This window comes from Muntiacus reevesi, chromosome 20 (genome assembly GCF_963930625.1).
Source record: "Muntiacus reevesi chromosome 20, mMunRee1.1, whole genome shotgun sequence".
Taxonomy (NCBI): domain Eukaryota; kingdom Metazoa; phylum Chordata; class Mammalia; order Artiodactyla; family Cervidae; genus Muntiacus; species Muntiacus reevesi.
The window spans coordinates 48,669,592-48,694,409 of record NC_089268.1 but is presented as its reverse complement, the minus strand read 5'-3'; the positions used below and the strand labels follow the sequence as shown (position 1 = coordinate 48,694,409).

General features: G+C 52.8%; 2 protein-coding genes across 2 annotated transcripts in view; both read left to right on the top strand.

The window, feature by feature from the left end:
• The window catches only part of LY86 (lymphocyte antigen 86), a 39,791-nt gene extending 33,299 nt beyond the window's left edge, over window positions 1–6,492 (top strand). The window contains exons 4-5 of the mRNA XM_065913001.1: window positions 2,239–2,291; window positions 6,112–6,492. Coding sequence (XP_065769073.1) covers window positions 2,239–2,291; window positions 6,112–6,195 — 137 coding nt within the window. The 3' untranslated portion in view covers window positions 6,196–6,492. The remainder of the gene's footprint in view (window positions 1–2,238; window positions 2,292–6,111) is intronic.
• Window positions 6,493–16,660: 10,168 nt separating this feature from the next.
• Window positions 16,661–16,984, top strand: LOC136151657 (small ribosomal subunit protein eS27-like). Its single transcript, XM_065912959.1, has one exon. It carries the CDS (start codon window positions 16,753–16,755, stop codon window positions 16,909–16,911), a length of 159 nt encoding a protein of 52 aa, XP_065769031.1. The 5' UTR covers window positions 16,661–16,752; the 3' UTR covers window positions 16,912–16,984.
• The last annotated feature ends 7,834 nt before the right edge of the window (window positions 16,985–24,818 follow it).

Genomic DNA, 24,818 nt, shown 5'->3' with positions numbered 1-24,818 from the left:
CCTCCAAGAAGTTCTGAGAACTTCACGGGTGATACAGCTGCTGGTGTAGCTGAGGTGAGATGTGAGTGTCTCTGTTAGGGGATCCTACCACTACTCAGAAAAGGTTTGCCTTCTTAGACTGTTCTTGTTGCCCTTTCCCAGACCCCCAAGAGCTCCCACCAGCCAAGTCCCCTGCCCAGTGGAGAAACTATCTGGCTAGAAGTGGGGGACACAACCCATGTGTCTGTCGGAACCATTCTTGGCAGAGAAAGAGGCTAAGATTGTCAAGGAGTCCTTATAGGAGTTTGTCGTTGAGAGGAAGCCAGTGTGATATTAGGGCAGAAAGACGGGGGTTAACAAGCCCATTTCTAAATGCCTGGAGAGGGGGCGTGGCAGGACCCTGAGTGAGTAAGCCTTAGAAGGTTGCTCATTTCATAGTTTTATAAATGCCCCGTTGCAAGTGCACAGTGAATGTGGCCAAGTTTAAATAACATTAGATTCCTCTCTTAGTGAAAGGGCAGCCGTCTGGTCCACGACTCTTTGGGAGCTTTTATTTCCACATTTTAAAATCCATTTCTTCTCTTAAAAGATACTGTGTGCCAATCACACAAATATCTGGGTCCCCCAAAAAAGTCGATTGGCAGGAACGACTTCAAGTATTAAGAAGCAGGAGGGTGAAAATGTGAATCCACTCCGTATTAAAAACTGATCAAGATTCCCAAAGAAGGAAAGTAAGAAGTGGGTACAGATATAACGCGGCTCTTTTTATAGCCCTGGAGTGTGAGGATGTTAATTAAAGGAATCTCAGAACCTGAGATGATCTGGAAACGGAAGGAGCAAGAGTTTAATTTTAGGTGTTGTTTCATCAGGTTAAAAAAAAAAAAAAGTTTTGTGAGTTACTTGCAGCAATTCTCAGGAACTTCATGGGCCCACAGAAAAGCTCCAGTTGAAACTGTAAAGTGAAGACCAAGGTCATGGCAATCTCCCACCCAGCAAAGGTCCCTCATAGTGAAGCCCAAATCAGCAGATCTCGGAGCATTAAGTGAGCGTAACAAAGTGCTAAATAGCATTTGTTTGGTATGCTTCAAAAAATAGCACTCATCCATTTTTTAAAATGGAAGCAAAAAAAGAAGACACCAGTAGAACTTAGCAGTTGTTCACACTGGCTCAGGGAGAGGGTTCCCAAACCCAGCCTTGGTGTGTTTCTCTGCGTCCCCCACGGGCACCTTCCCGTCCCTCTCCCTCACACCGGGTGAGTAAGGTGAGTAACTGGACGGGGAAACCTGCTGGCTCTGCCCTTCCCGGGGCCCCGTCCTCCACGAGCTCACACTCAGCTCCAGTCCTCTCGGCGGCCGGCAGGAGAGGCGTTCCCGCTTCTGTGTTGCAAGTGCGGGTGCCGAGTCACAGAACAGGCAGGCAACTCGTCCACCAACACTTAGCGGGGAGGAGAGCTGGATCCTGCCTCCAGGGCCCGGCCGTTGGCACCGTGCCGCCTTAGAACACCAAATAGAATCATGAGGTCGGTATAAAACGCGTCCAAGGGAGTCCAAGCAGAATCCAGCCGCACCTGACGGGGAGGGACGCACTCACTGCTGTGCTGGGGCTCTGCTCCTCTGTCAGCTGCGTCCCGTTCCCTGAGGGACTCTAAGTGGTTCATGTCCTAGCAGTCACGGTTCTTGAGCTGCAGGCAGCAGAAACCCACTCCTGCCAACAGCAGCCAAGGGATTGTCTTGAAAGGCTACCGAGAAGTCACAGAATCAGCGAGAAGCCTCAGGGAGATCTTGTCATCCAAACGCCCCACACCAACCATTGCCTCATACGCAGCATCTCTGTTCGTACCTTTAGCAAAGCTTTCCAAGCGTTGTTATCAGTGCTTTATACGGATTAACTCTCTTCATTCCTCGCAACTCTTGTGGTCCTTACTATACCCGCCTTAAAAACGAGGGTGCTGAGCCCAAGGGATCGTAACTATCCAGGGCCGATCAGTTACGGGAAGTTGTCTTAGGACTTAACCTTGAGCATCCCAGGGCCAGCCTAGCCCCTGCATCCTCATTCTGCCTGGCTCTCTCGTGACCTGCGTGTCTCCTGCTGCTTGCTACGGCCTGGATTCTGTCTCACTTAGGGATTTATGTACCACAGCCAGAGACCTTTTCCTTCCATCACTGGCTCCCCAGGGCGCAGTAAGCACAGGTAATAGAGCAAGTCAATTTTGTTTTCGATGATTGAATGACGTGATGTGCGTTTTGTCTCTTTTTCCAGAGCAGATTTATTATGCTGGCCCTATCAATAATCCTGGATTTGAAATTCCCGAGGTAAGGGTTTGGTTTGCTGTTTTCTTTTGTTCCTTAATTATTGTATTGAGCAGTTTCTTAAAGGAGGTGGTGGGCAGGGGAGAGAGACAGCAGAGGAGGAGGAGAGGGAATTAAACGAAAACCTTCAAGTTTTTGCTTAGCCCGTCACTGAGAAGACCCTTTCTGGGAAAAGCCGTTACTTCATCGTGGGCACTTGCTAATTAAAGCTTGACGCTCGGGTTTTGGCATTTAACATTTTTGTCCTGTGGGACCCTGGGGCACCCCTTGTGGAGACAGCGCCCGTAGAGAGGGGCCCTGGGACCCTGTCCTGCTGGAGGACTCTGTCCAGGGGCCTCCACGTGGCCAGAACTGTTAGAGGTGAGGGAGGCAGCCCCAGGCGGGCTGGCCGTTCAGAAAAGGCAACAGAGACAGCCCAGAACGCACTAAGCTCCCCAGTTACCGAGCTTGCTCAGTGCTCACAAGCTCCCACCCCATAAATAAAATGCCCACGTCTTGCGCCTTCACTGTTTTTCCAACAATTCCATTTTATTTAAAATACCATTACTTTATGAAACAGCTGAATTCCAGCAGCTTGGACATAGCGATCCATGCTCAATAGCTACTCCTAAGAGCATCCTTTGGAAAAACATCACGAGAATCACAGAAATGTAGTCAGTCTCATTTTTTGGTTTTCAGTTTCATCCTTTTCATCTTCCAAAGCCTGAGTATGACTCTAGAAAAGGACCTCCTTCTCCATAAAGAATCTCTTGAACTCGTTTCATTCCCCGGGCATGTTCCCTCTCTGTCCCAGTCTCTGGGTTCCTCCGCTTCAAGCCGCCAAGTCTCCAGACCACCTCGGTCTTTCTCCGGCGATGCTCTGGCAGCTGGAGCAGGTCCAGCTTTCCAGAGTCTTCTCCTCGGGCCTTTCAGGGTAACATGCAAGTTCTGCAAACTCTCTTCCCTTCTAGGATGTGAGACCAAATTCCTCCCACTAAGTTTTTGCTTTAAATCTTTGCTACTTGAATTATTTTTCTTTCTCCATTTTTCTGTGGAGCTTCCCCATGCCCCCCAATCTATCAACTAGAAATTTGCAAGCAATTAAATTTTGTTTTGCATTATTGACTTAAAAAAAAAAAGCAGTTACTCTTAGCAACTGCAATGAAATAGAGAGAAAGAACTTAAAAGTCATAGGATTGCTTTGAAAGAAATGAAGCAGAGATGTAACGAGGTTTATTGCATCCACGTAGGATACGTGGGTGAATGCGTTACCTGTATCCATGGCCCACTAACGATGCTCCTTGAGATGTTGCCCAGTATGAGGCTAAGACAGTGGTCAGGTTGCCTGCCCCCGCCTGCCTGTTCAAGCATCCTCAGGAGCCCTCTGCCCGGTCCTCCTACCTCTTTCTGGGCCCATGGAACAGGAACCTGGCCAATCCTGACCCCCCAAGCCAGGCCTGCAGGGGAGAGAACCAGAGCGGACACGTATGACCCATCACGTGAGCCGCACAGGCAGCTGGAGGCCTTAATCCCGACCTGGGCTCCTCTGCTGGCCCGAGACCAGCCCGGCCAGCCCAGGCTCCCCTGGCCGGCCACCAGCCTGCAGGCCGCAGAGACGCTACTTCCTAACGTGGGACAGAAATGGTGTGCAGACTTTTGGTTTTAGAAGACCTTCCCCAGGCCCCCCTCCTCCCACCAAACCCCCCAGAGGTGGGCTCTGCGCTAATTCTACCCCTGCTCAACTGAAAACTTCCACTCAGCCGCCAGTCTTGTGTGTCGGTATTATTTTCTTTTTCTCACAACCAGTCCTTGGCCCCATTGACGTCCCGCCTGCAGCGGCATCTGTCTATGGCAGCTGCTTTCTGACTTAGAATTTAGAGACTCTATAAGCTTCCAACTTGGCTGCCAGCTTGCAGGTACGGCCTGAACCATGTTAGTGCCAGGGGTGCAACTGCGGTCTCCTACCTGCAAACCCAGACCGCAGAAAGGCCCCTGTTCTGTGCCTCATCCCTTCCTCCTGCCCACAGATGCGCACAGCTGCCTGAACCCTCTCGCCCCTTAGAGCAGAGTATGTATTAATACATCTTGGGACTCAGAATCCCGAACCCCTTCCTTCAAATACTGCATCCTTTGTCAGGCATGTAAAGCAAGGATGAAAGGTTCAGTTGGGTTACAACAATTTTGTGTGGCGTGTTCTTAAAGGCACAGGAACAGTGAAGAGTAGATGATGGTGATGATGATGATGACAGTGAGGAGGAAACCCACTCAGGTGCACGTGTGAGCTGGTCTTTATCCAGACCTAATTCTCTGGCTTTTACCCCTAACACTGCTTCTGCAGTCATAGCCGCTGCTATCTGAGCAGACCCAGGGAGCCTAGACTGTCATAGAGTCTTTAAGGGGAAGGGTGCTGAAGGTCGCCTTCAGCAGCGCTCACACCCGAGACCCCATCAGTGCTCGGGAACCCGCTCACTCCTGGGCCTCTGCTAATTGCTAGAAAGTTCTTCTCTCCTAGCCTGAGACCAGTCATGGACCGTCCATCCGGTGGTCTGATCTGGCCCTGCCCTCCGGCTGATACAGATTAAACACCCTTCCTTCCTTGGATGGGGGCTTCCCTGGTGTCTTAGACGGTAAAGAATCTGCCTGCAGCGCAGGAGACCTGAATTTGATCCCTGGGTGGGGAGAGTCCCTGGAGAAGAGGAAGGCAGCCCACTCCAGTATTCCTGCCTGGAGAATCCATGGACAGAGGAGCCTGGCGGGCTACAGTCCGTGGGATTGCAAAGAGTTGGACACGACTGAGCAACTAACACGCTTTCCCTTGGGTGACCGGCTCCTCAGAGATGGGCCAAGAGTTCCAGGAGCTGCCTCCACCCTTCGCCACGGAGAGCCTTTCTCCTTGGGACAGAGCGTCCACAGCCGCCGGCTTTGGCTACGAGCGCTGCCGACGGGGCTCCTGCCTGGGTCCTCTCTGCTGCGCCGCTCACAGCCTGGCTGGCCTCCCCCGACCGCAGGCAGAGGGGCTCCTCTGGTCGGCTGTGGCCAGAAAGGACCCCTGAAAGGCAGGAACACTTTCTCTAGTGCTGCGTTCGGGTTCCCGGCCGTGGAGTTTTGCCCCCAGCTGTCTCCTCCGTCTCAGCACACAGCACCCTGTCCTTCCTGTTGCTCAGGCCAGCATCCTTGAGGTCACCCTTCACCCCTCTCTTCCCCACCCACGTGGGTCTCCTCCGCAAACCATCCCAGCTCTTTGCAAATTCAACCAGAACGCCCACCTCTCCCCGCTCCCCCAGCTGCTCCGAACCCTCCCCACCTCTCGCCTGGCTCTTGCAGCGCCTCCTACCTGGCCCACCGCTTCCTCCGCGTTTCCCCCCGCACCCCCCGTCTCCTTCCAACGGGGGACCCTGCCGACAGCCACGTCAGGACAAGCCACCCCCGGAGTGGAGGCCAGCGCCCCCCTGCCCACGGTCCGCGGGGCGGTCCCCTGCCTCCTCCCCTCTCCTGCCGGGAGTCCCGTCTCCCTTCAGGTCTTGGCCCCGAGGTCACCTGCTCAGGGGACCTGCCTTGAGCGCGCTACTCAAAACCGCACACCAGCCCCAGCCGCCCCGCCACCCCGTCGGCCCACCCACCGCGGGAGCGCCGTCTGGAGCACGGGCATCTCAGGCGTGGCCAGCCATCCCGGGCGCCCTCCACTCTCCCGGCCAGCCTGGGGCCCGCGGGGCGGGCGCGGTTCGTCCCGCTGACCTAACCCCCAGGGTCGAGCGCGGAGGCCGCCCGTGACGGGCTGGGTGAGCGCCCGCTGCGAGGCGACGGCCCTGCGGTCTCACCGCTGCTGCTTCCCCGTGCCCCTCAGGGGGAGTACCAGGTCCTGCTGGAGCTCCGCAACCAGGACCGCGCCACCGTGGCCTGCGCCAGCGCCACCGTCCTCTACTCCTGAGCGTCTGGAAGCGCCGTCACCTGTCCTGCGGCAACAGCAGCTCCTCCACGGACCCTGCCGAGAGGGAGGACCAGCGGACCACAGAGCAAGCCTCCCGGAAGGGGTCGGCGCTGATGTCAGCCCCAGGACCAGGGGTCCCCGCACTCCACGGATGCAACGAAGGCCCCGGAGTATCCGCCCCCCAGGAGCTCCTGGGGGTCAACCCAGCAGTCTTGAGGGACCTCTCTCACCCCAAGTGCTCTCCTGACAAAGCTCACCTCTTTCCTGCTCTGGGAACCCAGGATCAAATAAAGAAACTGGCCCACAAGGAGTGCCTCGTGGTTCGTTTAAGAATCTTGGTACAGTCCTGCAAGCTATTGCATGAGCTCCTCTGCCCACAGAGTCACGGGCTGCCACAGCGTAAGTGATGCTGAGAGATGCAGGAAGGTGACGGCCCGCCTGCAAGGGCAGAGCTGGGGGTGAGCCGTCCCTTCTTCCGGGAAGCCCCACACTCTGGACATGAGGCCCGGAAGCTGGTGAAACCTCACACGCAGACATCACAGTCTCCACTAAACTAACCTCTTGATAACTTCATCCCGGAGTGCGGCTGTCCTGGCCCCAGCGCACCTCGGCTCTCCTGCTGAGGAGAGCCCCATTAATTCACCCCCCGAGTCACTGCCGGCCACCCACGTACCGGGCCCTCTGCTCAGCACTTAGGCTACACCAGGGGGCAAAAGAGACCTCGTCTCTGCCCTCAGGGAGCCTGAAATATTAAAAATTCACATGTCCCCCGGGCCACATCACGCACCTGCAGAGCCGCCTCCTTCAACACCCCCCATAAACGACGAGGTCGCCTGCTGCTGCCGGAGCCCATGGGGCGCCCAGAGGCCCCCTGTCCCTGGAAGCAGAATCCCCAGGGCCCTGCCCCCTCCACACCCTCCTGCTCCCCGCTTCTGTTTCTGTCCCTCTTGCTCCTGTGAAGGGGCTGGAGTTGGGAGACTGGGGTTGACCGTCTTGTTTGCAGGTCTTTTACAACCGTCAAGGTGCCACTGTGTTAGCGATGAAAAGAGGAAAGAAATGCATGGTTTTAAAATGCCTGTTGCTATTAATTACCATCTGTCTGTAGTTGAACTACCCGGAATAGCAGGCCATAAATGCCTGGTGAATCAAAACCTTAAACCCAGCATCTGAGGTTTCCTGGGTTGTGGAGAGACAAAATTACAGCAGTGTTCTTGCTGACGCCTAAAACGCTCCGGGGTAAAGGCTTGCTGTGGCCATGCCAGGCTCGGGGGCAAAGCTCAGGGCACACACGTGGCCGGGGGAGGGTGGGGAACTGTTGTGGATCCAGACGGCAGACTGGACTGCTGGTCCTTCTCCATTCCTCCCAGCCAGACATTCCCGTTCCCTTTCCAGAAACATCCCCACGTCCAGCAGGGGCTCCGGGTGGAGTCGAAGAATTCACATGTTCCATGGATGGCTCAGGTCAGCTGTCGCCGCCTTCCAAATACGGGGACGGGGAAGAAGAAGCAGTGCACGTCTCATCTTCCACTATTTAGCTGTTCCTTTTTCAATTCTTTGCTCTCTTCTTAAAATTCATTGACAGTGTGTGTGTATGCGTGTGTGAGAGAGAGAGGGGGGAGAGGGAGAACCGGAGAGACAGGGCAGGGGGAGAAAGAAAGAGATTTCGAGGCTCTAGGTTTAGTTAAACAGACACTCCCGCACACACGTGGGCTGACCCTGCCTCGGCCGAGCACACAGGAGTTCACAGCAGTTGCACTAAGGGTGTGATCTGAGGAGCAAAAAGTGTTTCTCGGCCCCCAGATATGTCTGCCCTTACATTTCACCGAGTTTCATTCCTGCAAGTTGAGAAAGTTTTTCCTTGTTTATGACTCTCCTATTAAAAAGTACAAACCGTCCTGGTAGGAGAAATGCCAGGATAATTATCATAACTCAGGCAGAACATCATAACTAGGGTGAAGCTTGGAGTTGCCAACACAGGAGGCAGGAGGTATTAGGGGGCAGGTGGGCAACCCACGGCAAGCTCTCTTAGGCTGGTCACCCATGTGTGCCCAGCGGGCAGGGTTGGGGGTGGGGGGAGGGGAGCGGGGGCCCTGCCAAAGAATTTAACTTAATTATTTCTTATCAGTGATTTGCCAGTGTTTCAAAATCCCCATCAAGTATTCTAAAAATTTCTCCTGAATAAACCTCTCTGTAAAAAAAAGAAAATTCCCTGGTTTAAGGTTATGCTATGATGCCTCCAAACCAAGGGACTCAAGTGGAAATAAATGAGCTCCAGTCGTTTTGGTGTCTGTAGGCCCTTCCTTATATTTTAAGGGCACGTGTGTGTGTGTGTGTGTGTGTGTGTGTGTGTGTGTGTGTGTGTGTGTGTGTGTGTGTGTTATTTTTAAGGGAACGTCGGTGCCCAAGGAGAGCTTCCCCCGGCGAGGTTCAGGCAGAAAGCTGAAGATCCACTGGGTCAGTGTGATCGGCCCGCTTGGAACGTTTGTAAGGAGCGGAGACCAGCTCCGTCTGGTTACACACGGCTCAGCGCTCACTGCTGAGGCCACGCAATTCAGGCTTCAGCCACGGTTCGCTGGAAAGCTTCACACGGTCACCAGCACGTCTCCTCTATCTCTGTGCGGTTCTCTTACCTCTGGGCTCCCCGAAGACTGGCTTCACCCTCCACAGGCCTTCCCACAGCAGTAAACAGTTTCACGCTTGTCCAAAGCACAGGGGAGAGTGGCCTCCTCCCCAAGCCCTGCACTTTCTCTGCAGGCATGATTTGGGTCACGTGACCGCTCCTGGCCAGTCACCTTGCCCCGTGCTGATTGGCTTGCCTCTGTCACATGACCCACCCCGAGCGCTGGAATGGCATTAGTCCCGCTGGAACCACACCATCCCCTAAGTGGACACCGGGGAGGTTAGAAAGTGTACGGAGAGGAAAGAGTTGTGGAAGAAGCGTCGAGAATTAGGCCATCTTTTCAGCTGTTAACTGGGCAAGAACCTCAGGTTCTCTAAGCCTCCCTGTTCATCTGCATGTGCCAACAGTAATAACAGCTGCCTTACTTACAGAAACACCTTGAGAAGTAAATGAAAGAACAGTGCCAGGCATGCAGCTCAATGAATGTGAGTTATTATTCTGTTCAGGAGGTGCGTGAGTCAGTTCAGAGCACTGTAATAAAAATACCATAAGCCGGGTGCCTTACAGACAACAGACATTTGTTTCTCACATTTTTCTCATTTATTTCTGGAGCTCAGAAAGACCAAGACCAAGTTGCCGGTAAATTCGATGTCTGGTGAGAGCCTGCTTCCTGGACCACAGACAGCTGTCCTCCTGCTGTGTCGTCACATGACGGGGCGGGGGGGGGGGGGTGCCAGAGCTCTCCGGGGTCCCTTTTTATAGAAGCACGAATCATGTCATCACCTCCCAAAGATCCACCCGCTAACAGCATCTCGATGGAGGTTAGAATCTCAGCCTATGAGCTTAGGGGAGACACAGACATTCAGTCCAAAGCAGATGGGTACTCACCTTGGAGCAGAAGGCCTGGTTCCTAATTTCCCTTCGACATCGCCGGGTGCAAACTGTCTCTGAGCCCTGACCTCACCCAGAAGCCCGCGTGCCTTTTAAGCCCTGACACGCTTCATTGGCACCTTGATTTCTTCTAAGTGTGGCTGGTTTAAGTAGATCTGGGTTAGGCACATGTTCGCTGAACTACATAAACCCTGAAAAGAATTTGAAGGAAACATTCAGGGACAAGTTTCCCCTGAAACAGAAACTTTCCAGGCCCCCAAAAAAAAGGCCTAGGAAAGAAAATGCAGGTAATTTTTAATTAAACGTGTTTCCTGTTTAAAAAAAGAAAGAAAGAACAGATACACATTGGGGATGTGAAGAACTAAATGTAACATCTGCAAATGTAACAATTACGTCTGCCTCCAGAAAAAATCACCCAAAATAGCTAGTGAGAGAACGGAAAAGGCCACATGCTGATTTTAACCCCGACTTGTTAAGGAGGGAAAACTTATCATCCCAGCAGTTCAATTTCAGGTTTGAATCAGCTACAGTTTTCTCAGCCAGCTTTCTCAGATAAGTTCCTTTGTCTAGTTTCCCCATCATTTGATCTGGGCAAGCAGGGGTCCCAGGGGATTTGGAGATCAGCCACTTAACATCTAGCTTGTAAATAACTTCAGTTTTTCCGGTTGGAGCTGAAGCCCTCAGCTGCCTTCAAATGTACCAACCTGATTTTTTTTTTCTCCCCAAACCCAGATTTCCTTTAAAAGGTAGTATAACACCAAATTCTTTCTTTCAATTTCTTGGCCCCTCACTCTTGAAAAAAAAGAATATTTACATCGATGTTATTTCAGCTGAAAACAATAATTTCTTCCTCCAGCTGAAGTTTTTATGGATTCCTTGAAACTCAACCAAGGATGCAAAGAAGGAAAAAGTCCATGCCACACAAGCTCATATCATTTTATTGTGGTTTTCCCTCCTTTTCTTCTACTCAGAAATGCTTGGAGAAAACTGGAGATGGGGCCAGAGAATATTATTGAAATAATCAAAGGGTTACAGCAAGGATTTCACATCAGTTCAGTTCAGTCACTCAGTCATGTCTAACTCTTTGTGACCCTATGGACTGCAGCACGCCAGGCCTCCCTGTCCATCACCAACTCCGGGAGTTTATTCAAACTCATGTCCGTTGAGTCGGTGATGCCATCCAACCATCTCATCCTCTGTTGTCCCCTTCTCCTCCTGCCTTCTATCTTTCCCAACATCAGGGTCTTTTCAAATGAGTCAGCTCTTCACATCAGGAATCAAGGATTCCACATAAAGGTAGACTAAAAAGGTTAAAATACATGATATAGAAAAACAACGTTTGAGAAGGCAGAACAACTGCAATAACAATATTGTCAGTTTAAAAGCTAACAATTTTTTGAGCACTTGCTATGTGTTGGCTTTGTGCTAGATACTCTGTGTTCAGTTACTTAGCGTTGTCCGACTCTTTGAGGCCCCATGGATTATAGACCGCCAGACTCCTCTGTCCGTGGGATTTTTCCAGGAAAGAATACTGGGGTAGGTTTCCACTTCCTACCTCAGGGGATCTTCCCCACCCAGCGACCAAACACGAGTCTCCTGCGTCTCCTGGATTGGGACGCGGATTCTTCACCATTGTGCCCCAGGGGAGCCCAACCTCCGTCTCAATGCTTAGTGAGCCGATGGGGGATGATGCCATGGTCCACTTCATAGACGAGGAAGTCGGGGTTCGCGAGGTGAAGAAGCAGAGCCCTGTGCCGTCAGGGATCGGTGGGCCAGTAGCGGCCCTGCGGCCCACGACAGGAGCAGTGGGGTCCTCGGGGTGCCCGGGGTCCGCCGGCTCCTTCCCGCGCTTACTCCTCCAGCCAGACCAGAAACACTCCAAGTCACGCCTGTCCCCAGAAAAGGGCCACGTGCTTGTAGCCTATCCCCCTGTCTCAGTTCGTTTTGCTGCTGGAACAAAAACACCATGGATGGGCCACTTAGGAGCAACAGAAACGCCCCTTTCACATTTCTGGAAGCTGCAAGTCCGGGGTGTCTGGGGACGGCCCTCCTGGCTCCTGGTCCTAGGCGGATGATGGCTGTCTTCCCGCTGTGTCCTGAGTGCTGGAAGGGCTGGGGGCTGGAGGGGGGGTGCTCCCTCTGGCCTCTTTGATAAGCACTCCACACCCAAGGGGAGTCCAGCCTCTTGACCCAACCATTCCCCAAAGCCCTCCCTTGGCAACACCCGCACAGGGATGCGGTCTGTTTCAACATCTGAATTTTTGAGGGATGCAAACATTCAGACCTCACACCTCCTTTCTATTTTTCCTTTTCCCACCTCATTTTTGGTCATGAAATGGAAGATGCCAGAAGACAGCTTAACGATGAAACTCCCCTATTGAAAATGAATTATCCCAGCCACCAAAAAGAAAGAAGAGCTATGCAATGTGATCGAAGCAGTAAATATCACTTTGACAGCAATCATTACAATACATGGCTGCATTGTTTGATACCTTGTACATCTTAAACATACACACAGTTGTATGTCAATATATTTGATTTTTTTAAAAATTAAGGGATAAACCATCCGCGGTCACCTGCCCATGCCTGCACTCTCAGTGATGACCCTCTCCACCATCCTGGGTGACACACGTCTGGTCTGCAGTCGTTTAGAAGAGAAAGGTACTGTCACTCTTGCCTTGTTCCCTGTCCACAGTTTTTCATCATCGAGCTGGGTTTTCCCTTTGTTGCCTCCAAAGGTACCAGACTGTTTGTTTGTCTGAGTTGCGTTTTTTCCCTTCCCTCTCACACACCCTGAGGGCTGTCTGCAGCTGTTTGCTTCTTGTTCAATTTTTTAATTGGATCTCACTGTTCAATATTTTACGTGCTTTGACTTCACTATTTCACAGCCATGCTCAGGCTCCAGAACCCTGGACTTGGGAACGAGCCCCTAAGGTCAGCCCTGGGAGCGGGGTCACACCTGCCCCACTCAGGGAGCTCACTCCCAGATACTGGAGAAGCGGCCCTAAAATCAGAAGCCGAGTCTCAGCACAGCTGTGGAAGGAAGCCGATCCTCCCTGGAGCCAAGGGCACCGCGTCGTCTCTTCTGGATATTTCGGGGTGGAAGTCGTGATGAGGGCTCTGCCTTGTGGGCGAGGGGAAGGGGCCTGGGGCCCCACGCCCCCACCCGGCCCTGCAGACGTGCACCGGGCCTCGGGGGTTGAGCGCGCCGGCGGGAGTCTGGGCCAGAAGCTGGCGCGCCAGGCACTCAGGGCCTCCAGGCCCCCCGTGGCATGCTGTGGGGTCCCCATGGCAATGGGGAGGATAGAATACCGCACGGCTTCTCCACGAAACGGGGGGTCCCAGCGCCAAGCCGGGAGGGGAGTGCCAGGCCTGGGCACGGGGCCACGCACCCCCAGGACCCACAGGGGCAGCGGTACTCAGCCTTCTTGCACCCCGAGAGCCTGGGTCAGCGCCCGGGGGAGGTGCCCCAGAATGAGAGAGGAAAGAACTGCTCTTCTGCTGACAGAGGCCCCAGAAATAACCAGCGGGCGGCAGGAGGAGAGTCTGCAGAGATCCCTTCACATGCAAGTCGAGGGCTCCGTCAGTGACGTTTGATTCAGTTCTCGTCGTCAGAACGTCTTCACTGGAACCCACAAATGGACACCTGAGACATTCCAGCTTTGCTGGTGGGCGGGGGTCCCTTCTGCAGAGCCCCCCCAGCCTGGAATCCCATTTCCTCGCCACGTGCTCCCACCTCGGCTCCTTCAGTTTCCCCGCAGACACGTGGGGTCCACTTGGACCTCCCTGGAACCTCTGCGCTGTCCCCCTTCTGTTGTTTTCCCGTCTCCCTGACGACGGGAAGGATGCTCTGCTCTCACCCTGGACTCCCTCCTTCAGCCCCTCCCGACAAGAAACCCTGGACTCTCATCTGTTTATGGTCTGGACCACACCCCCCCCCCAACCCCTATGGCTCCCCGTTCACCTTCCTCCCAAAGGAAACTTGTGGTGGGGAGTACAGCAGAAGAAACTCCAAACCCAGGGTAATTCACAACCTTGTTGCTGTTCAGTCACTAACTTGTGTCCAACTCTTCCCGACCCCATGGACTGCAGCATGTCTGGCTTCCCTGCCCATCACCATCTCCCAGAGTTTGCTCAAACTCATGTCCATCGAGTTGGTGATGCCATCCAACCATCTCACACTCTGTCACCCCCTTCTCCTCCTGCCTTCAATCTTTCCCAGTATCAGGGTCTTTTCCAACAGTTGGTTCTTCGCATCAGGTGGCCAAACTATTGGCGCTTCAGCATCAGTCCTTCCAATGAATATTCAGGAATGATTTCCTTTAGGATAGACTGGTTGGATCTCCTTGCAGTCCAAGGGACTCTCAAGAGTCTTCTCAGGACCACAATTTGAAAGCATCATTTCTTTGTTGTTCAGCCTTCTTTATGTTCCAACTCTCACATCTGTACATGACTGTTGGAAAAAACACAGCTTTGACTATATGGACTTTTGTTGGCAAAGTGATGTCTCTGCTTTTTAATATGCTATCTAGTTTTGTCAGAGCTTTCCTTCCAAGGAGCAAGCATCTTTTTACAATGTATTACAGCATATTAGATCTTTACTATGTATAGGACAAGAGTGAACTGTGTAGGGGACAATGTCCTACCTACGTAGACAATATTTATGAGTTATTAGCTAACCACTCAGAGAAATTGTGTCCTCTTCTCTCTAGGCTCCACAAAAATCAGATATTAATCTCAACCTCAGGGTCATGAGCCAAAAGACATACAGCAAAAGTTCAGACTAGCAAGTTAACTGGGAGGAAGTGACTTAGCCCGTGAGATGGGAATGAGTGGTTTAAGAAAGAAACATAAGGCGATGATGTTTGCTAGGGCTGCTACAGCAAAAACACAGACTGAACGGCTTAGAACGGCAGCAATGTGTGTTCTGTCCGTTTTACCCGGAACCAGAACCGGAACCCCAGAGTGTTATCAGAGAGCTGTTCCTAACGCACAGACCTGGCTACACCCTCCTCTGTGTCGAGTTCTCCAAAGCCTCCCGCCTGCGCCCAGGCTCCTGCTCTGCGATGCTGAGACTCCGTTAGCCGGCCGCTCTCCGCTGGCCAGCACCCCTCCCTGCCGGTACCGTGAGGCTCCCCGGGGTCGGCTCACACCTCCTGGAGCACAGAGCTCTCCTGACTTTGCGCGGATGCTCCCTCAACCTAGAACCGGCTTCTCCCTTCTTCCCTGGCTGCTTCCCACAGAGGGTCTCTGCTGGGATGCCGCTGCCTCCCGGGAGCTGTCCCTCATCCGAGGGAGTGGATTCGCTCTCCCGCCAGTGAGCTCCCTCCCAGCCCATCACGGCACTAATCCCTCTGGGCCACGACCCCCTGTTTGTCTCTGTGCCCCTCACGTCACCGGGACCGCCTTGCAGACAGGCTCTATGTTCAGTCTGGTTTCTAACAGAGGGCCTGGCCCTGAGTGAACGGTGACCATCACCTGTGGGGTTGAATTGTATCCGTAGCAGCAGAGACCCCAGGCTGGGCTTCCTACCCCTCCACTACCACCCCCTCGGTTGAGGTCCTTGATAACTGCCCGCTGTGTGGTTTCCTGTCAAGTACATGCTCCACCCTGGGGCTTGGTCTCCCCCCGGGAGATCGTGGCGTGCCTTCTCCAGATCCCCCCTTATCTGAGTCCACAGATTTTCAGCCTGTCTTCAGACTCACAGGGCAGTGTGAAGACTGCCCTTTAACCCCAGACGTCATCCGTGGAATTAAACCGTACCAGAGTCCACGGTGCCCTAGGAATTAGACTTCCTCCACTGTATCTCTGTCTCCTTTGTCTGAATCTTGACCACCAGTACTGACCATGTGGACCACCATTTCCCGGCTCACTTTTTCCACCCCGCCCCACCTGTCGGCCAACACCCACACCATCCCGGAGAAATCGGATGCAGAAGCCCATCTGTGACATTTTAGATCTTCTGTAAGCCGTATTTCAAAACAGAAAGAAGAGGGCTTCCCTGGGGGTAAAGAATCCGCCTGCCAAAGCAGAAGACCCGGGCTCAGCCCCTATCTGGGAAGATTCCCTGCATCTCGGAGCTCCCGAGCCCAAGCACAGCTGTTGAGCCTGTGGGAGCCCAGGATCTGCAACCACTGAGCCCACGTGCGCGAGAGCCCGCGTGTGCGGCGGGAGAAGCCGAGCACCGCGGCCCCACTCACTGCGGCTGGAGGAAGGGCACGCGGCAGCCAAGACCCGCCGCGGCCGAGAGCAAACAGCAAGCAAAATTAAAAAGGAAAAAGAAACCGGCAAAATTAATTTCAATCATGCATTTTGTTTCACACAGTGTGGCCAAAATGTCATCGTTTCAACATGCAATCAATAGTTTTTAAAAATTGTCAGGACCGTATCTGACATTCTTGTTTTCGTACCAAGACTTCACGGTCTAGTCTGCACCCTTCACTGGCAGCGCACCTCGCTCTGGATTACTGTCAACTCACTCGGTGCCTGGCGGCTACAGGTGGCCAGTGACTGCCGCCCTGGACAGCACAGGACAGGCGGCGGGGTAGTCATAGTAACAGTAACTAGTGGAGACGATGTCCTTGTCACTTGCCCAGGACTCTACTGAGCCTCTGAGACTTTTCATGCACTAATAAGCTTAAGCTTCACAGCAATCCCGCAAGCTAGAGACTGTTGTTAACCCCATGTTGCAAACGAGGAAACAGTCTCAGAGATTGAAAGACTGTACTTACCACTCGTCTGCCCTGCGCCCTGACCTATGGAACACTTAGTAAGCACAGGAGTTGCTAAGTCTGAGAAGTCACATATCAAAAATGCACGTAAAGGTTAAAGATGCTATGGATGGGTTCCTCCAGCTAGGTTTCCGTGGAGATCTCATTCTTCTGTCTGCACGCTCCTCTCACGCTGATTTGGGATCACAGAAGGCCCTCATTTGCCCTCCACACTTCCCAGGACAACTCGCAAAGGATCTTCTTCATCCCTCTCCAGAAGAGGAGAAGAGGAAACACAAGAAGAAGCGCCTGGTGCAGAGCCCCAATTCCTATTTCATGGATGTAAAATGCCCAGGATGCTGTAAAATCACTACCATCTTTAGCCATGAACAAACAGTAGTTTTGTGTGTTGGCTGCTCTACTGTCCTCTGCCAACCTACAGGAGGAAAAGCAAGGCTTACAGAAGGATGCTCTTTCAGACGGAAGCAGCACTAAAAACACCCTGTATCAAGATGAACAGGAGACCATCCCAATAAACAAGTTTTGGATACCAAAAAAAAAAAAAAAGAAAAAAGATGCTATGGATGATAGAGCAAAAAAGTTTGGATGAGCAAATCCATGTTTTGAAAGTCATCAGAGAGGACAGTCGTATACTTCCAGAAGCTACCTCCCTGTGCCATGGCCAGAAAAATGGATGAAAAACACGACAAAGCGTAGCTTTTATTATGTTCTCAGGCTTTGAAAGCTTCAGAAAGAATTAGCTGAGAGAAAGTTCATTTTCAACATTTCTGACAGATGATTAAAATCAAGCTGGTTTCCTTTTGGTCCCGTCATGGGGCAAACTCTGCCAGCCTCTGGGGCCACTCTTGTTAGCCGGGCACACAGCGGGGGTTGAGGGCAGCTGCTTTCTCACATGCTGTTTTCAAAGACTTCTCCAGGATGGGTATCTGTGGCTTCCTTCTCCTGTCCTTGAGAACCTAGAGAGATGACTTCCCAGCAATAGGAAGGGGAGACCTGTCCCCTCCCTCAACAGATGGAAGAAAGACCACCTCCCAGCAGTAGTCTTGGGTAATTACACCTTTCTTTGTGCCACAGTTGAGCCTCTGGGAAACATTTACCTCTTTAACCTTCAGACTTCACTATCCTAATTGAAAAGAACCTATGAAATGTATGAGGATTAAGTTCCATTTCAAGGAACAGAAAATCAAGTAGTGATTTACACAAGTTAGAAATCCAATTCTCAACCCAAACAGTCTGTGATCAGCAGGGCTTGAGTTTGTCTTATTCTGTGACTTTATCACCCTCCCCAGATGGTTTCTGTCTCGTGGACCAAAATGGCTGCCCAGATCCAGTCATCTCATCACATTCCAGCTAACAAAAGAGGTGAAAGGGCAGGGAAGGAATAAGCCCTCTCTTAAGGACTCTTCCTAAAAGCTGTATATACAGCTTACATAAATGCCATACTGACCAGAGCCCAACACAAGGCCTTCAAAGCTTCAAGAGAGGATGAGGAATGTGATCTCCGATCTGGTGTGTCTGCAGCAACAGGCGAATGTGCCTCTCAGACTTCTGACTGCAGGGAGTACAATCATTGGAGGTCCCCAGCTGCTGTGTTCCAAAATCCGTCACTGCGTTTGCAGGGAGGTCATCCTTCCCGCAAGCTGCCCCAGCCTGGGTGTATCAGTAATACTAAGGTACCCTTGGTTGTATTCACACAACCTCTCTGACGGGGAACACCAGCTAGAGAACTGTATGAATTACCTCTTCCCACATAACAAATTAAGTCTTCCCTGAAGGCTCGGTGGTAAAGAGTCTGCCTGCAACGCAGGAGATGCAGGAGACCCGAGTTTGATCGCTGGGTCAGGAAAATCTCCTGGAGGAGGGCATGGAAACCCACTCCAGTATTTTTGCCTGGAGTGGACAGAGGAGCCTGGCGGGCTACGGTCCATGAGGTCGCCAAGAGTCAAGACTGAAGGGACTTGGCACGCTTGTAGAAGTCCAAATTGTGTAGTTCACAAGCATGGCCAGGAGGTGGCAGTCGTGACCAATGAGAAAATCCTGCGGCTCTGCCTCTATCAGCTGTTCATTGCCCGGTGGATGCTTCCTGGACCTAATCTGATTCTTATGAAAGCGATTTCCTTCTTACGAAAACATCAGGCCCAAACAGAAACTAACCTCATCCTGCAGATAAAGACTGTTTGTGCCTCACAAGCTCTCTTAGCTCTAGCCAGACCCTCAGTAACTACTTTCCCAGCAGCAAGAGGCTGGAACGTCATGGGAAGCTGGGTGGGCGCAGGCCTCTCCCTGAAGCCCCACCGTCTTATCAGAAGCAGTCCAAAGGGGGCGGGCTTCGCAGACTGCCAGACTGATCCCAGCCCCGGGAAGGCCAAGCAGCTGGAGGATTCTGCAGGAAATAACAAGAAGCCAGGCGGCTGCTGTGTTGAGGTCACGGTGCTGGTCCCACGCCCTGAGTCACTCACACCAAGTCCTCTCCCACCAGTAATGCCCGCGTGCCTTCCTCATGCAGACACAGGTCCCGTGGTCTTTCCCAAGAGGCGATCACTGAACCGGCATCATCGCCACCTCTCTAGCTACAGATCTAGGTCGGCTGCTCAGACAGCGAAGGGTTCTGGGAGGATTGGGAAAGCCACTTAAGGAGTCCAGACCTGACCCAGTGGCCGCCAGTTGAAGATTTCCAGCTGGAGAGGGCAGATGGGGCAGAACACAGAGGAGGCGAACGGGAGCAGACGGAGGAAGCTCTCCGCCGTCCCTGACTCTCAGCATCCTGTCAATCTTCTCGTGCTTCTCGTAGCAGCTGAGACGAGCAGAGGTGTTTCCTGGGTTCCTTCCTCTGCCTCATCTTTGTCAAAAAAAATAGCTGTTTCCATTGAGTCCGGAGACTCAAGTGATGGCAGGAGAGCTCATGGGCAGTGGCATCAGAGGGACCAGGCTTCAGGATCTGGAGACGTAGCAGAAGCCCTCAAACCTCAGTTTCCACATGTGTTACGTGGGGGCGAAAGTGTTTACCACAGGGGCTACAGTGAGAGTGCAGTGAGACCAGACAGATCAGTCCTTAGGACGGCACCTGAGCGGACACGTGCTCCGTGAGCTGGGTACCACAGATCGGGCCGCCGGGGAAGCGGCCACGAGGCAGAGCAAGCTCGCCAGCACGTGCCGATCCAGCCCTGGGGCTCATCCCATGCATGCACGGTTCTATAGACTCTGCACAGGCGCGCGCACACACCTGTGGATGCACACACACACATACACACCCACCTGCATGCATACAGATACATACCATACACACACCCCCACGCACACGCACACACAGACACCAATCCACACACATACACACCCACCTGCATGCATACAGATACACACCATACACACACACACCCACACCCACGCACACGCACACACCAATCCACACACATACACACCCACCTGCATGCATACACATACATACCATACACACACCCCCACGCACACGCACACGCACACACAGACACCAATCCACACACATACACACCCACCTGCATGCATACACATACATACCATACACACACCCCCACGCACACGCACACGCACACACAGACACCAATCCACACACATACACACCCACCTGCATGCATACACATACACACCACACACACACACCCACACCCACGCACACACACGCACACACACCAATCCACACACATACACACCCACCTGCATGCATACACATACACACCACACACACACCCCCACACCCACGCACACACACACACACCTGCACGCGCACACGCACACACACACACAGACACCAATCCACACACATACACACCCACCTGCATGCATACACATGCATACCACACACACACCCCCACACCCATGCACACGCACACACCAATCCACTCATATACACACCCACCTGCATGCATACACATACATACCACACACACACCCCCACGCACACGCACACACAGACACCAATCCACACACATACACACCCACCTGCATGCATACACATGCATACCACACACACACCCCCACACCCATGCACACGCACACACCAATCCACTCATATACACACCCACCTGCATGCATACACATACATACCACACACACACCCCCACACCCATGCACACGCACACACCAATCCACTCATATACACACCCACCTGCATGCATACACATGCATACCACACACACACCCCCACACCCATGCACACGCACACACCAATCCACTCATATACACACCCACCTGCATGCATACACATGCATACCACACACACACCCCCACACCCATGCACACGCACACACCAATCCACTCATATACACACCCACCTGCATGCATACACATGCATACCACACACACACCCCCACACCCATGCACACGCACACACCAATCCACTCATATACACACCCACCTGCATGCATACACATGCATACCACACACACACCCCCACACCCATGCACACGCACACACCAATCCACTCATATACACACCCACCTGCATGCATACACATACACACCATACACACAGCCCCACACCCATGCACACACACACACAGACACCAATCCACACACATACACACCCACCTGCATGCATACACATACACACTATACACATACACACCACACACACACCCCCACACCCACACACATGCACACACATACACCAATCCACACACATATACACCCACCTGTATGCATACACATACATACCATACACATACACACCACACACACACCCGCACACACACACACACCTGCACGCGCACACGCACACACACACACACACACTGAAGCACAGAGGGCCCCTGCTCCCTCACACACACCCAGGTCTGCTCTGAGCTCTCTGCCTCCTCAGCAGTGCATGCAGGTCTCCCTTTTCCATCTGCCTGGGTCTGCTTCTGGAGGGCCCGCCTGGGGGTCAGCCTCCTGGGGTTCTGTCCCTCTGCGGTGGTCCTGACTCTGGCCACCATTCAGGGCCAACTCCCCTCCGTGGCCAGGGTCGAGTCACCTGCTGGCTGATAGAAATGTTTGCTTGTGGGATCAGACACCTTGTAGGATCAGACACCTTGAGGGAATCAGACAGCTTGCAGGATCAGTCAGCTTGAGGCCAAGCCCAGGTTCTTCATGCATTAGAATCACCAGTAAGGGAAGGTGTCCCGCGAGGTTAGGAAGAAGGTGGCCCCTCACAGGAGCCTCGTGGGGAAATGTACCCCCCCGCCCCGAAAAACACTGCGTTCCGCCTGCCAGCCCAGGCAGGAGTCTGTCCCTCGGAGGAGAACCCGGAGTGTGACAGGGCCTGCGGGCTCTTCCTGCTGGCATCCGGGGACAACCACACGTGTAGAGCTCAGCCTTGGCCCAGGTCGAGTCCAGATGCCCTCCTGTGACGAATGGGGAGGAGAGAAATGGGTCGCCTTGCCCTGTCCACACTGCCAAACCTCCGAAGTGTGGTCTCCCGGGACCAGGGGCCGCTGCCAGGCCCAGACCTCCTAGTGCAGCTGGACTCGTGTGACAGAACCTTTGAGCCCCAGCCTGCCGCATCCTACATCCTGAATGTGGTTCTGAAGTTGGTTTGAAATAGGTTTCCCATCAAGACAAGGGGGCTTGGACTGCACGTGTGTAGGACTCCCTAAAGGAGATCAAACCCTTTCTAGGCCTCGTGTGGATACCAGAGGTCGGGTAAAGCCTGAGAAGTTTTGGGGGACAAGACCAAGATCAGAGTTGGGGGGGCAATTGACAAGAGAGGTCAGGGAACGGGGACGGACGCGAGGAAAGGTACACAGAAAATCGGGGAGATGAGGAAGGATCCCAGAAGCCACTTAGGACTTCGGATCTGCCTCAAGGGCAATGGGGCACCATCTGGAGTTTCTCCCACGGGGAACCCCCTGACCACAGAGTGAAGCCCTTCTCCCCTCGGGACTGGAAGGTGGGTGCAAACTCAGCAGGGAAGAGCATGTGCTTAGGAGGAAGGACCTGGGCTCCTCCCCGACGGTGGGCAGGGAGGGGGACCCTGAGATCTCGGCTTCAGTATTGGGGGGCAGAGCGGGGGAGGGGTTGTTTGTTCAAAAGGCCAACAACCCACCAAATCCGAGGTCGGGGGGCTTGTTTTAGTTCGGGCAGCAGGTGTACACAATTAGGGGAGTCTGCGTTTTGCTTCCTTGGAAATTTCGCCTCCTCCCAGCCTGGAAATTTCCACCAGCCCAGACCCAGCGCCCGTGGGGTCACGCCAGCACTGACAAGATGGAGCAAGACAGAAAGAAGGGTCTGTTTTCTGGGAGGCGTTCGTTGTCTCTCCACGTGGGACAAAACCAAAGTTCATCGTCCTTCAGGCCTGAATAGATTGATTTCCCTGTGTGTCCAGACGAGTCCCGCATGGAACTCGGGGCCTGCGGGAAGTCATTTAAAGTTGAATATTTTCGTGATATCATAGTGCTTTTCTAAAAGGAAAGATACTGCGAATAAATACACCTGCTGCACCCATGATGTTTAATTTTTTTTTCTATTTAACTATATTAGTAAACAAACCCAAAGGCACTCAAGGACACACGTATCTCTACCTAACGGTCAGTCAGTACAAGAACAGATGGGCCAGGCTTTCCAACTGAAACCTTTTTACGGAAGACACATCGACTTTGCACAAATGACTGTTCATTCTTCAAACTGCATGTTTTATAATACGGACGTTTTCGTTTTTCTCTACATGTATATTCTTTATTTGTTAATGCCATCTATTTATATATTTTTCATTTGTTTATTTAAGACAAAAGCCGGGATTAACAAAATTGAACCAAATATGCACCCAGAAACATAGCCTTACGGTACCAGAACCTCCTCTCTGAAAAGCAAGAAAGTTCCATAGCTAAATTACGAAAACTTGGTAGGCTTCCATGAGATTTTGAAAATAGTTCCATGGCAAGATGGCTCACATATTTTTCCATGACTAGATTAGAAACAGATTGATGACAATTGAAACAGAAAACATAAATACTGCCATATTTCATGGACTTTGAGACTCCATCAGTGTAAGACACAGGGTTATTTAAATAAAGCACCACGCACGAGAAAATGCTGGCTGCTCACTGCGCATGTCACAGTGCTGTCTAAGCACTTAGAATGTTTATTTTAAACATGTTAAAAGAACTCTTGGACCTATTTGAACATAGAATGTTTTAAACCGTGTATCACTCTTCTACATGCATAAAAAGGAAATGCGGCTAAATAAATAGGCTTAGCTTCCCAGGTGGCTCAGTGGTAAAGACCCTGCCTGCCCACGCAGGAGACGTTAAGAACTGCAGGTTCGATCCCTGGGTCGGGAAGATCCCCTGCAGGAGGGCATGGCAACCCACTCCAGGATTCTCGCCTGGAGAATCCCATGCACAGAGGAGCCCGGCAGGCTGCTGTCCACAGGGTCAAGACTGAGTGAGTGAGGATGCACACACGCGTGCTGGCACGGCTCACGTCTGCAGAGCGATGAGCTCTGCTCTGTCCTTAGCGGCCATGGCTGGAGTCAGACCGTCCCCCGGCGATGGCAGGTCCAGTCATGGGCAGGCGGCAGCGATGACGCAGCTGATCCCAGGCTGGCCGCTCAGAACGGCTCTCCCCTCCCTTTCCCAGGCTCGCCTCTCGCAGCATCCCCCCGGCCACGCCAGGCAAGGGCCCCGGCACAGGGCGTGCCAACACCAACCTCTGCCTCCCGGGAACCTCACAAATCTCCTTCCCTGCTGAGACTCGGTTCCAGTCAAAGGTGGGGCTCGGCTGCAGCAGGCAGGAAGCCCAAAGCGTCATCTGAAGCTCAGCACCCACTTGGCTCTGGGAACTTGAGGGCTCCCTTTGCCTTGGTTTTCCGTCCCCATGATGAGAACGGTAGCCTCATCTCCTCTGTAAGTGTGTCTGTAGGGCTAACAATTTGCAAAACATGACCGCTTTGAACCCTCTGACGGTGGAACACAGAGGGATACCACTAAAGCACGATTATGGGTGACCTTCCAGCTTGACCATTCAGTAAACCATGTCCTGTGTTCCCACAGGTGTATATACAGAGAGAATAGCCCTGCCTCTGACTCTCTCCTTCCTGTTCCTGGTGTGTGCAATTTATTTCCCGTCTGCTTCTGGAAATAGCAGTCCTCCCCATCACCCCATCCCATCTCACTCCTGTCTGGCAGGAAAGGCGAAGACCCAGGGCTCAGGTCTGGCAGGTGAGAAGACCCCATCGGCCCCAGCCTGCAGCCGAGTGTCACGTGAACACGCGGCAGTTTATCTGGGAAGAAGGTCCAGGGGGCAAGGGTGAGCAAAGGAGGGAAAGTCAACACAAGGATGTGTTACCAGACTGGCCACCAAGGCGACTGCCTGGAAAGAGATCCTGCCGGGCTGGAGCTCCCCCGAGGGCCTCTGAAAGAACCCTCGGCC